Raw genomic sequence first — 15,030 nt, forward strand, 5'->3', positions numbered from 1 at the left:
CGCACGACATTGTCGTGCGACGTCGTACAATTGCACGGACGACAAACGACGGACGTCCGACGAACTTTTCAGTCAGGGTAGGAGAGTGTTTAGTGATTGTGGCTAACGAAGGACAGTTTTAGTGCACAACAGTTAGAACGGGGCATGCAGACGTGTTCACGAGTTGGTTAGACGATCACAAATAAATCCAGGTGAGACGTAAACAAACACTCCAGCGAAGGGGAACAGATTAAAAACTCCTAAATCTACTAGTACGGACTTCGAAACGGGTCGGCCAGGACGAGACAGTTCGGACAGGACGGATCGAACAGTGCAGTACAGTGGAGAACAGGTAACACGTAATTTACTACCAAAGTGAACAATGACAATTAACACTCATTGAAACACAGAACCGCGCGACAGGCAACATAAACTAATAGCGCTCGGCAAAGAGGTGCAGTCGTCACCGCTGGGGTAATTTGTGAGTTGTTACACAGATTAAAACTTAGAACTATTTGTATAAATATTAAAATTATCGATAGGTTGCCAGTGTCGAAGGCGGAGCGAGAAGGTTTCGGTACAAAACGGTACAAAAACAAACCAATCAATGTAAGACAATTTTCAAACAAAAACGAAACAACGAACTAAAATTGAATTCTAAAATATAATTACAGTTTGATCTGCATTAGCTGATACAAAATCTGGTTTTTATTTGCCACCGTCCGAACAGTCAAGGGTTTTAGTAAAGTTTATTAACCAACTTCTCCGTAACGTGTACTTTTTTGGATTTTTTGGTGAATTCTTTTGATTTGTACTCTGACTTCATTGACTGAGGATCAAATCTGTCGCATATTAAATTTGATTGTCTCGCAGAGTGTTTTGTGTTCGATTGTGTTAAAAAATTACGGAAAATAATCCTCTAAAGTCTCTTTTAACTTGCTAAATTAAACCTGTATTGAAGAGCTCACATAAAAAGATGTGATCCGGAAACCTTTAACTCCCCCTCGGAATAACATGGTGAGTGTTGGTATTTGTGATAGCCTTACCAACACAAGTATACAGCAATTCCCCACCAAAACAGCATGATTCGAAAAAAAAGTTCTCCGATCGGGCTCAAAATTTTTCTGGAGGATCCTTGGCCGAAATAATTAGACCTTTATTTTTTTTGATTGGCCATTACACTGAAAATACGCCACACTTTTTATTCAAGTGCCCAAACACATGAATGATTGAATATAGCCACATCATAGATCTAATTGGTTTGTGTTTCAACATCAATCCAAATCACTATCAAATGCAAGTGTTTGGGCGATTAACTTTTTGATATTTTTCGACAGGTTATTGTCATTCGGGTGGCTCAAGCTTTTCAAGTGCTTTGCTCATGAATTTGTCCCACAGTCTTGAACTATTCAAAGTGATGAGGAAAACACTTGAAATTGATCTTAAGATCTACACAAAACAACCACTATTCAAAGTCAACGTGATTTTCCACTTGAATATAATGTGTTTTGCTGATTGATTTTAGCGCGACTTTTATCGATAACTAGAAGCGAGGCTAGAACGAGTAGCACAAAAAACTCTCCCGTTTTCAACTGGCCGGCCGGCGCAGTGGTAGCGTGCACGACTAGCAAGCGAGAACCTGTATATCGCTTGTACGTACTATTATTTTTCAACACCATTTAAAATTTAAGTGTTTGGCTATTGCAATTATTTCATGGCCAATAACCGCAATTTCGAGTGTTTGGCGATTGATATTTGAGTGCTCTGTACTGCAGGGTCAGATCATGTGCGAAACACTTCGATGCGCTGTGTGAGTTTTGCTCAGTGTAGGGTGACCTACGCCGTGTTAGGGTGGTTCGAAAAATTGCAATTTTCGTCGATTTTCGCAAAAACCACTTTTTTCAAAATATCATATCTCCGCGCCATTTCATCCGATTTTAGCTGTCCTAGACGCAAAAGAAAGGTGATAAGTTTGACTATTTGGGAAAAATAGATAGAAGTTTAAAAAATCTAGCTTAACATTTGAAAAGGTTGAATGAAAACATAAAATGCTGTTTTGAAGGTCTCGGGACCAAAGAGCCTATGTCTGAAAATATTTTTATCGGATTCCTCGGAAAATTTCACATAACATATCAAAAAATGATGAAGTTATGTTTTTGATACTCTGAGATACGATTTTTTGAAAATCAAAACTGGGTTTTTCGACGCGCCACGCGCAAAAATTGGAAAATGACGAAAACGGGAAAAAATCGACTTTTTTCACTAAAACTGCGATAACTTTAACATTTCAGCGATGACCAATACATGTTAGGGTACCAAAATTTTCGTTATAAGACGCAACTTTTGGTACCATAACATCTATTGGTTATCGCTGAAATTTTAAAGTTATCGCAGTTTTAGTGAAAAAAGTCGATTTTTTCCCGTTTTCGTCATTTTTCCGTTTTTGCGCGTGGCGCGTCGAAAAATCCATTTTTTATTTTCAAAAAATCGTATCTCAGAGTATCGAGAACATAACTTCACCACTTTTTGATATATTATGTGAAATTTATATTTTGAGACATAGGCTCTATGGTCCCGAAACCTTCAAAACAGCATTTTAAGTTTTCATACGACCTTTTCAAATGATAAGCTAGATTTTTGAAACTTCTATCTATTTTTCCTAGATAGCCAAACTAATCACCTTTCTTTTGCGTCTAGGACAGCTAAAATCGGATGAAATGGCGCGGAGATATGATTTTTTGAAAAAAGTGGTTTTTACGAAAATCGACGAAAATTGCAATTTTTCGAACCACCCTAACACGGCGTAGGTCACCCTAATGGCCAAACAAAAAAATACGGGTCTAATTATTTCGGCGAAGGATCCCCCGGAAAAAAATTGAGCCCGGTCGGAGAACTTTTTTTTCGAATCATGCTGTTTTGGTGGGGAATTGCTGTATAGTGATAATGATTAATGATTTTGATGACTACCAAGAAGAAGAATATAAATAAGAAGAAGCTCAAATCGGATTTGAAGGCATTTCACCTTAACCATTGATAATCTATGTGGACCTTCTTTTCGACAGAAATCACGACACTAATTAAAGGATTTTCCAAGAATTTGCAAAAGCTTGTACTTGTAAACTCTATGTGTCAATTTTGAAGGAAAAGATGTATCAGGTTTTAGAAACAAATAATCAAAGTATACATTTTGAATTTACTGAACAATTCATCGAAATTTCGTTGCAGCGACGTGGACCGTGCTGCAGATAAGGCTGAGGTGCATCGCCCAACACAGAAACATCTCTCTCACCCATCTATTGCAACCAAACACTACTTGCAATTAGACGACCAGTTATAGTTAAAGTGCTAGAACGTTCATTCAGTTTGTCATCTTTGTTAGCAAGGATAATAATGTAACTGACATTAATGAATTAGAATTTCACTTAGATACTGAAGTTTAAGCTATTTGTTCAAGTAGTTTCTAAGCAATCTGATTGCGCGCATAAGAACGTCTGTTGATCCTGTCGCACTTTCTTTCCCGGTAAATACAAATTACAACACTCAGATTACAAAGAACAAAACTGTTTAACACAAAAAGACTTTATTCTCGTAAACTTGGCTGTATTTTACAGAAACTTTACTGTTCTGACCTGTTCTGAGGTCTGTCAGGGAATGGGTCTGATCTTGGGATGTTTTCCCTCAAGAAACTGAGAGGTCAGGACAAGTTCACTGACCCTTTTCATTCTGTTTGTGTTCTGTAAGTACAAATATGTATGTGTTTACATGTAACGTGGAGTGGGAAAACTAGACAACATAAACTGTGGTAAAACTACACGAAAACAGTATAGTACAGAAGTTTCTGACTAGAGTCATCATCTTGTGTGTAAGGGAGCGGCCGTGGATGACTGGTTACGGTGTTCGCTTTGTAAGCGAATGGTTCTGGGTTCGATTTCCATCTGCTCCCAACGAGAAAGTTAAGAACACATAAATTTGAAATGATGAATATAAACGAAAAATCAAAGTCGCTCGAGCCGGGGTTCGAACCTCCGTCCTTTGGATTGGTAAGCAAAAATGCTAACCACTAGGCCATGACAACTTGGTGAGTCCCGGAGTACCAAACCTTCTTAGCATGGTGCTCCCAACGAATACAACCAGCTCGGAGCGTATGGTGGTGTGTCCCCATGCTTCTTCCTCCCCTGTCGATTCAGAATTGTGTTGTTGTTCGTGTGATAGGTTACCACCCCTGCACGGGTTTACCAACCCTGCATAGCTAATTAGTTGCAACCCATCATTCACTGCTTCACACTTCAATTTTAATTTATTGCCCTGCCTGGCTGAGTGAGCCACACACAGCCAGGCCCAGGACTCAAATTACATAACAATCGGTTCAATATGCGCTGGCATAACTGCTGTGCTTGCGCATGGGACTGTTTCGGGTTGTACAGTTTTTCGGGTTTTACGGCAAAGTGGCCATGCGCTGGATAATGCTGATCCAGCGCAAAGGACACTTCAGTCAGGCCATAAACAGAGAGAGCCAACTCCAGATGTCTCCAATGAGTAAACTCTACAAATACGATGTAAGAAATGTAACCAAACTCATATTAAAGGGCCAGGAGCCACCAAATAAAGGAGAACACAAACACAAACCAGAACTGTACAGTTTAGTGATCGCTCCCAAGCCAGGCTTGAGGACACCGATCTACTTCGGATGACAGCCTATGGTCCAAAATTCTAAGACCCTTGAAGTAATCAAGGCTACATGGCGACCGTGAGCAGCGGCTCGAACGCAACGCGCCGCGATTTTTGATTCGTTTTTTTTTCGGGACTTTGTAAAAAAATAAAATTGCAGTTAAAAAAGTTAAAATCACTATGCAACGCCCATCACCGTCAGCAGTCCCAACAAGTGGCCGAACGAGCCATTCGAAAGAGAAATCACGCGAATCGAACTGCGAGATTGTTTGTGTCTCAAGCTCGGGATGCTTGAACAATTTCCGGAATTGAAACACCAAAGCAGTTGAAAAAATTCGGCAAATGATAGACGCGAGATCCTATCTAAACATTTCGACTTTGCAGCGAGCTCTAGGAATACTTCGTTGGATCGCGAATGAAAATCGCAAATTGTACCAACAAGTACAGTAAATATGGAAACCATTAAAATAGCAGTAAACAGATTGAAGACTACATCAGTGCCAATCATCGTAAGAACGAATTTAAAATGTGTAAAAGGCCTGATTCAGTGCCTCGTAAAATGTGAATTTTTAACAATACTGAGAAACTATGAACAATCGGTGTTAGTGGAAAAAACAGGAAAATACAATAAAATAACTCGGGTGAAACCAAAAAATTCGAAAGTGAAAAATCTTTTGAATCCACAAAGAGTTATAAACTTACTAACCACAAGTGAAGGAATCCGCACACAGCAAGAATGTGCAAAACTGAAGATTGGAGGAAAAGTGTTCGCAGAACATCGCGAGTGAAACTCTGTGACTACGAAATCTTACATAAACTAGAAGAAAAGAAACGTAGAACGATTTTAAAATTACAATGTGCGACGAAGAGTGTTGGGAAGACGCAAACTGTCCACCATACATTCCCAACATTGAAAACAAAAAAATAATAAGACAAACGCCGCCGCGAATGACTAAGAGTCAAAAGAAGATCTTTTACGAAAAAGAACGCCAACGATGGAATCGGCTAAGGGCAGCCGACCAGCAGCAACAACAGCAGCAGCAGAAGCAGAAGCAGCAGCAGCAGCAGCAGCAGCATTAGCAGCAGCGAAACCAGGTGCAGCCGCGCCAGGAAATAAACAACCGTTATTGTTTAACGGATGCATATCCTTACGCGGTGTTTTCGGCAATCTTCAAGAAGGGGAGCGCACATAAGTGGCCGCATACCAGAATCATCAATCTTCAAAAAGGGGAGCACACAACAGAGATTGCATACCCGCTATAATCTTCATTTAAATGTATAAGATAAGTAATCTAGATGACAGAAAATTTATTAGAAAAAACATATGAAGGTCTGGGGGTTATTCTAAAAAAATTATCAAAAAACCCAAACAGAAAATATAGGTCTAAGACCTTATTAACGAAACTAGATAAAGCGAAAAGCCTATATCGCACAGGACTTTCGGAAATTGAATATTTGCCGGAGCAAAAACAAGCTCCTTTAACAAAAACTTTACGATTTCTCCAAGGAGAAATCGTAACATTAATGAATGAAAAGCTCGAAAAACACGTCGAACCACTTTCATTTAGGACACTAGTTAAGGTTATAAAAAAAAGTTAAAATGGCAAATGCTGCCGAAATCATTCAAATAGCTTCTACCCTCGTCCCTGAGTATGACGGGCAGGGAGATAAGCTAAAAAATGTGACAAGTGCACTAGCTGCATTGACACCACTCGTCACAGCAGCAACTGAACCAATCGCAGTTCAGGTTGTGCTGACAAAATTGACGAAAAAAGCCAGATCAAAGGTAGGTGACAACCCTGCTAACTTGGCTGCAATCGTGACAAAACTGGAAGCTAAATGCTCCAGTTCGGTTTCATCCGAAACAATAGTAAACAAATTAAATAAAACCAAACAAAATGGTTCTTTGAAAAAAATTATCGCAGAGATAGAAGAACTAGCTGATCATTTGGAAGCAGCTCTTCTACTCGAAAATTACTCTGTTGACCACGCGGGGAACATAGCTCATAAAACGGCTATTAAAACTCTGCGTGAAGGTCTAAAAAATGAACGCACTCAGTTTATTTTAGAAGCTGGGACGTTCACGAGATTATCTGAAGCTACTGCCAAAGCAATGGAAGTAGACGATAAATCTCATAATTTAAACATATTTTTCCAGCAGAAAAATAATCGCGGAAGAAAATTTAATAATCGAGGAGGCCAACACCAACAGAATAATTTTCAAAATGGAAATAATTTCAATGGTAATGGTAATGGCAATGGCAATGGTGACAGAGGACGTTCTTCTAGAGGAAGAGGTCGAGGTCAACATATCCAAGGCCATTACAACCAAAATCCAAACCAGGGGGCTGATCGTCAAGTTTTCGTCAACAGGACGGAAAACGGTCAGATCCCCCAACAGAACAACCAGGTTGGGGCCATTTACAATAACCAAACCAACCAAACACAACACACTTAAAAATTTTCGTGTAATTTTCAGTCATATTTGATGCACATAACTGGAGCGTAACATTTGACGGAAAATTACATCAAATTTGAAAATTACACGCTCGTTTTCTGACACTCGTTCGTGCATTGAATTTTACATTAACGGAATATCGGATGATGTAATTTTGGAATTGATGTAATTTGATTGGCTGCCTGACCAGTGATTTTGAGGTTAGAAATTAAAAGAGTCCGATTCATAGTTTGTTTTTTTTATTTCACAATAAATTGAAACTTTCTGCACCATGATCACCTGCACTGAACTATTAACACTAATAACTTAAAATATTCGCTGTTCACTGTCCTTTTGTTCCCGTCCCAGGAAAACACAAACTACTGCCTGGCAGGAATGGTGGCCTTGAATTGTCCGAACGAAGCACTAGAGACGGAGCGGGTTACATGGTTCAGCTGGATCAGTGTGGCCATGGCTCGTTTTGTAGGAACCTGTAACCGCAGCCTCTTACTTGCAATTAAACCCTTCAACTCTGGATTTGGCTGGATGACGACCGACGATGTATTCAAACCTGGCAAAGAAAATAAACACGAAACACATTTTTCAGTAATTTTCTCTGTTGAACTTTCTAAACCGGCTTACCTTGTTGACCACATGCGATAAGGCCAGCGGAATTGGTTCCGGAATATTCACCGTGATTCATCCGGCAACGTTTTCCTTTGCCTTCATTTTTGGGGCGCGCAAAACGACGACACACAAACAAACAGTTTCTGAGCACGCTGAGCATGGAACTTTTAATTTTTATTTCATTAGTTTAATCAAAAACGGTAAAAGTTTTCTCCAAACAATCTCCAAATCAATTTTGCACTTTGCTCGGCAAGCTAAACTGTTGAAAAAGATGGCTGACGTTTGACAAAGCCTGCTGCGATCGATGATTGTGAGAGCTGTCAGTCTCTAAAATTGTGTTTCATTTGCTGTAAAATTACATTTCTTTTGACGCTCCAACTATGTGCATCATATAAGACTGAATATTACATCAAATCAACCAGAGTGGTCAATGTAAAATCACAATATTTCAATTTAGACGATTCTGGTCACGATTACGTTTTATCAGATGTAAAATTAAGTTCAATAATATGATCCGTTATTTTTATGTCGGTTGAGTTTATGATTACATCAGGTGTAATATTCACAATTTTTTAGTGTGAACAATTGCCCAGGCTCACAACCAGCAATAAAGCGATTTTTTACAGCCAGCAATAATTTAAGTAATTTTATTAATGTAAAATTAGATATATCAGACGCCAAATGTACATTTTTAGTTGATACCGGCGCTGAAATATCCTTATTAAAAATTACGAAACTTTTCGGATCCACTCCAATGGACCCCGAAAATAAATGCACCATATCAGGTATCAACGATGAAGGTATTCATACGTTGGGAAGTACTTATGGTAACATAATCTTAGAAAACATAAAGGTATCTCAAGAATTCCAATTAATCAATGAGGAAGTAACAATCCCAACTGATGGAATTGTTGGAAGAGACTTTTTTACAAAGTACCATTGCAACATCGATTACGATACATGGTTACTTTCCGAAACTGTCAATTCGGAAAAATTTGAATTCGAAATAATTGACAACTTGGAAGGAAATACTTATATTCCTCCTCGTTGTGAAGTATTTCGAAAAGTAAGCTTACCAGATACCAGGTCTGTGTATTTAATAAAATCACATCAGACATCGCAAACTCCATTGTAGATAGTAGTTTTCCATATGTAAAAATTTTGAATACTACTAATAAAACAGTAAAGATCAATAAAAACTTTACTGAAAATATGACCAATGTCGACCATTTTGACGCTTATAACTTTGGTCACGAAATCAAAAATAAACGTCATAAAAAATTACTGATGTCGCTAAAACTGGATAAAGTTCCCAAAAAAGCTAAAGACAAATTAATAGAACTATGTCGTGAATATAATGATATTTTCTCTTTTAAATAAAAAGATTCTCGAATTTCCTTTACCAAAAATTGATGAAATTTTAGATCATCTAGGTAGAGCAAAATATTTCACAACTTTGGATTTAATGTCCGGATTTCACCAAATTGAACTTGAAGAGGAATCAAAAAAATTCACAGCCTTTTCTAGTTCTAATGGACACTACGAATTCAATAGACTTCCATTCGGATTAAACATTTCGCCCAACAGTTTTCAAAGAATGATGACGATTGCTTTGAGTGGATTGCCACCAGAATGTGCATTCCTTTATATTGACGACATTATCGTCGTTGGATGCTCAATCAATCATCACATCTCAAATCTAGAAAATGTTTTTTCCAAACTAAGACACTTCAATCTTAAACTAAATCCAGCAAAATGTAACTTTTTCGGAACTGACGTGACTTATTTAGGTCATCATGTCTCAGATAAAGGCATTCAACCGGACAAATCAAAATATGAAGTGATCCAAAAATATCCAAAACCAGAAAATGCAGATGATGTTCGAAGATTTGTAGCATTTACAAATTATTATCGACGCTTCTTGCCAGATTTCGCTAAAAGAGCTCACCCATTGAATCGACTATTACGCAAAAATCAACCATTCATCTGGTCTGATATATGCGAGAACGCTTTTCAAGAAATTAAGAATAAACTGTTGTCACCAGAAATTCTTCAATTTCCTGACTTCGAAAAACAGTTCATTTTAACAACGGATGCTTCAAAAATACACACTAAAAAATTGTGAATATTACACCTGATGTAATCATAAACTCAACCGACATAAAAATAACGGATCATATTATTGAACCTAATTTTACATCTGATAAAACGTAATCGTGACCAGAATCGTCTAAATTGAAATATTGTGATTTTACATTGACCACTCTGGTTGATTTGATGTAATATTCAGTCTTATATGATGCACATAGTTGGAGCGTCAAAAGAAATGTAATTTTACAGCAAATGAAACACAATTTTAGAGACTGACAGCTCTCACAATCATCGATCGCAGCAGGCTTTGTCAAACGTCAGCCATCTTTTTCAACAGTTTAGCTTGCCGAGCAAAGTGCAAAATTGATTTGGAGATTGTTTGGAGAAAACTTTTACCGTTTTTGATTAAACTAATGAAATAAAAATTAAAAGTTCCATGCTCAGCGTGCTCAGAAACTGTTTGTTTGTGTGTCGTCGTTTTGCGCGCCCCAAAAATGAAGGCAAAGGAAAACGTTGCCGGATGAATCACGGTGAATATTCCGGAACCAATTCCGCTGGCCTTATCGCATGTGGTCAACAAGGTAAGCCGGTTTAGAAAGTTCAACAGAGAAAATTACTGAAAAATGTGTTTCGTGTTTATTTTCTTTGCCAGGTTTGAATACATCGTCGGTCGTCATCCAGCCAAATCCAGAGTTGAAGGGTTTAATTGCAAGTAAGAGGCTGCGGTTACAGGTTCCTACAAAACGAGCCATGGCCACACTGATCCAGCTGAACCATGTAACCCGCTCCGTCTCTAGTGCTTCGTTCGGACAATTCAAGGCCACCATTCCTGCCAGGCAGTAGTTTGTGTTTTCCTGGGACGGGAACAAAAGGACAGTGAACAGCGAATATTTTAAGTTATTAGTGTTAATAGTTCAGTGCAGGTGATCATGGTGCAGAAAGTTTCAATTTATTGTGAAATAAAAAAAACAAACTATGAATCGGACTCTTTTAATTTCTAACCTCAAAATCACTGGTCAGGCAGCCAATCAAATTACATCAATTCCAAAATTACATCATCCGATATTCCGTTAATGTAAAATTCAATGCACGAACGAGTGTCAGAAAACGAGCGTGTAATTTTCAAATTTGATGTAATTTTCCGTCAAATGTTACGCTCCAGTTATGTGCATCAAATATGACTGAAAATTACACGAAAATTTTTAAGTGTGTAGCATGTGGAGCAATATTATCCCAAAATCATGGAGATATTGACTTACCAGTATGCTACACAAGCAGAACATTCACTAAAGGTGAATCAAATAAATCCACTATAGAACAGGAACTCGTTGCCATTCATTGGGCAATTGACCATTTTAAGCCATATTTATATGGTAGGAAATTCGTCGTTAGAACAGATCATAGACCACTAGTCTATCTGTTCTCAATGAAAGAGCCATCATCGAAACTTACTAGAATGCGCTTAGATCTCGAAGAATTCGATTTCACAGTACACTATGTGCATACCTGGAAAATCAAACGTCGTAGCTGACGCACTTTCAAGAGTAGTAATCGACATTGATGAGCTGAAACAGATGTATGTGCATCTCGTACAAACACTAGCGCGAGCAAAACTTCATCAACAAAATCAAACAAAGCCAAGTTCAGTAGTAGAGCCTGATCAACTCAAAATCTACGAATCTTGCAATATAAATGACGTCTATAATCAACCAAAACTTGAAATAGTTGGTATTGATACAAATGCGCAAACCGGTATAAAAATTTCCATTAGAGACAAGCGATCCAGAAAGGAATTAACTCCAGCGTTAATTATGCCACTGTCTAATACTAATGATAATCTCATGGAGATTATTCAGAACATTGACTCACAGACCAATAAACTACACGGAAAGAAGGTTTATCGTGAATCTTACTAAATTTCGGTTAAAAATCCTAAAAAAATTGGTTGTTTTTTCAACCACCAATTTTTTTAGCTGGAAATCCTAAAAATAAATCCTGGATTTGACAGCTGGATCCAGGTCCTAAAAATGATAAATCCAGCTAAATTTTTAGTAAATTTTACTAATTTGCAAGCTGGAAAAATGTTGTCAGTCTCAAAAGCTGTATGTTTTGAGAAGGTCTGTTAGCTATTTTAGGTAGATTTTATGGTATTCTAGGAAGTTTTATAGTTAGCCCAGCAAGTTTTTATGCTGTTTCAACTAGTTTTTTTGGAATCATTCTCAAAATTTTCCATTGATGGCTGCGAAACCAGGTATTTTCACACATCTTTTTAGCTAGTTTAGCTAACTTTGCCACTATTCTTGGTAGGTGTTTTGGTTGGAATAGCTAATTTTTCCACTATTTCTACAAGTTTTCTTTCAAAAGCCTCCGTTGCTGCCTGCAAAGCACGCATTATTCACCCAGCCTTTTGGCTGATTTAGCTCGGTTCTTTTTTGTTCTTGCTTCGTTTTTCGGTAAGTCCTGCTAATTTTTCGACTGTTTTAACTGGTAATTTCGAAATCATTTTAAAAATCCCTTGCTGTCTGTAAAGTTGTTTTTTTTTTTATTTTCAAAAAGACTTTTTGCTGGTGTAGCATGATTTTCCGCTATTCTTGGTACGTTTTTTGGTAGTCCAGCAAGTTTTTTGGATGTTTCAATAGTTTCCAGGCTTTTTAAACGATGTTATAGTTGATCATCCTAATTGTACGGCTTTGTTGCGATATTCTATTGACAAATAAAAAAAATGAAATACAGTTATACAAAAATACAAAAATACAGTTATACAAAAATACAGTTATACAAAAATACAAAAATACAAAAATACAAAAATACAAAAATACAAAAATACAAAAATACAAAAATACAAAAATACAAAAATACAAAAATACAAAAATACAAAAATACAAAAATACAAAAATACAAAAATACAAAAATACAAAAATACAAAAATACAAAAATACAAAAATACAAAAATACAAAAATACAAAAATACAAAAATACAAAAATACAAAAATACAAAAATACAAAAATACAAAAATACAAAAATACAAAAATACAAAAATACAAAAATACAAAAATAAAAAAATACAAAAATACAAAAATACAAAAATACAAAAATACAAAAATACAAAAATACAAAAATACAAAAATACAAAAATACAAAAATACAAAAATACAAAAATACAAAAATACAAAAATACAAAAATACAAAAATACAAAAATACAAAAATACAAAAATACAAAAATACAAAATACAAAATACAAAAATACAAAAATACAAAATACAAAATACAAAAATACAAAAATACAAAAATACAAAATACAAAAATACAAAAATACAAAAATACAAAAATACAAAAATACAAAAATACAAAAATACAAAAATACAAAAATACAAAAATACAAAAATACAAAAATACAAAAATACAAAAATACAAAAATACAAAAATACAAAAATACAAAAATACAAAATACAAAAATACAAAAATACAAAAATACAAAAATACAAAAATACAAAAATACAAAAATACAAAAATACAAAAATACAAAAATACAAAAATACAAAAATACAAAAATACAAAAATACAAAAATACAAAAATACAAAAATACAAAAATACAAAAATACAAAAATACAAAATACAAAAATAAAAAAAACAAAAATACAAAAATACAAAAATACAAAAATACAAAATACAAAAATACAAAAATACAAAAATACAAAAATACAAAAATACAAAAATACAAAATACAAAAATACAAAAATACAAAAATACAAAAATACAAAAATACAAAAATACAAAAATACAAAAATACAAAAATACAAAAATACAAAAATACAAAAATACAAAAATACAAAAATACAAAAATACAAAAATACAAAAATACAAAAACAAAAATACAAAAATACAAAAATACAAAAATACAAAAATACAAAAATACAAAAATACAAAAATACAAAAATACAAAAATACAAAAATACAAAAATACAAAAATACAAAAATACAAAAATACAAAAATACAAAATACAAAAATACAAAAATACAAAAATACAAAAATACAAAAATACAAAAATACAAAAATACAAAAATACAAAAATACAAAAATACAAAAATACAAAAATACAAAATACAAAAATACAAAAATACAAAAATACAAAAATACAAAAATACAAAAATACAAAAATACAAAAATACAAAAATACAAAAATACAAAAATACAAAAATACAAAAATACAAAAATACAAAAATACAAAAATACAAAATACAAAAATACAAAAATACAAAAATACAAAAATACAAAAATACAAAAATACAAAAATACAAAAATACAAAAATACAAAAATACAAAAATACAAAAATACAAAAATAAAAAAATAAAAAAATACAAAAATACAAAAATACAAAAATAAAAAAATACAAAAATACAAAAATACAAAAATACAAAAATACAAAAATACAAAAATACAAAAATACAAAATACAAAAATACAAAAATACAAAAATACAAAAATACAAAATACAAAAATACAAAAATACAAAAATACAAAAATACAAAAATACAAAAATACAAAAATACAAAAATACAAAAATACAAAAATACAAAAATACAAAAATACAAAAATACAAAAATACAAAAATACAAAAATACAAAAATACAAAAATACAAAAATACAAAAATACAAAAATACAAAAATACAAAAATACAAAAATACAAAAATACAAAAATACAAAAATACAAAAATACAAATACAAAAATACAAAAATACAAAAATACAAAAATACAAAAATACAAAAATACAAAAATACAAAAATACAAAAATACAAAAATACAAAAATACAAAAATACAAAAATACAAAAATACAAAAATACAAAAATACAAAAATACAAAAATACAAAAATACAAAAATACAAAAATACAAAAATACAAAAATACAAAAATACAAAAATACAAAAATACAAAAATACAAAAATACAAAAATACAAAAATACAAAAATACAAAAATACAAAAATACAAAAATACAAAAATACAAAAATACAAAAATACAAAAATACAAAAATACAAAAATACAAAAATACAAAAATACAAAAATACAAAAATACAAAAATACAAAAATACAAAAATACAAAAATACAAAAATACAAAAATACGAAAATACTTAATTTTACTTTATTTTACTTAATTTTACTTAATTTTTCTTAATTTTACTTAATTTTACTTAATTTTACTTAATTTTACTTAATTTTACTT

At 33.6% G+C, this 15,030-nt stretch overlaps 1 protein-coding gene across 14 annotated transcripts in view; it reads left to right on the forward strand.

The window, feature by feature from the left end:
* The window catches only part of LOC120429194 (armadillo-like helical domain-containing protein 3), a 186,123-nt gene that overhangs the window by 101,522 nt on the left and 69,571 nt on the right, over positions 1 to 15,030 (forward strand). The window contains exon 5 of one of the 14 annotated variants that reach the window (XM_052709064.1): positions 3,205 to 5,247. The exons of the other annotated variants lie outside the window; for them this stretch is intronic. Coding sequence (XP_052565024.1) covers positions 3,205 to 3,316 — 112 coding nt within the window. The 3' untranslated portion in view covers positions 3,317 to 5,247. Of the gene's footprint in view, positions 1 to 3,204; positions 5,248 to 15,030 lie in introns of those variants that run through there. 14 annotated transcript variants of the gene reach the window in all.

This window comes from Culex pipiens, chromosome 1 (assembly GCF_016801865.2).
Source record: "Culex pipiens pallens isolate TS chromosome 1, TS_CPP_V2, whole genome shotgun sequence".
Taxonomy (NCBI): Eukaryota; Metazoa; Arthropoda; class Insecta; order Diptera; family Culicidae; genus Culex; species Culex pipiens.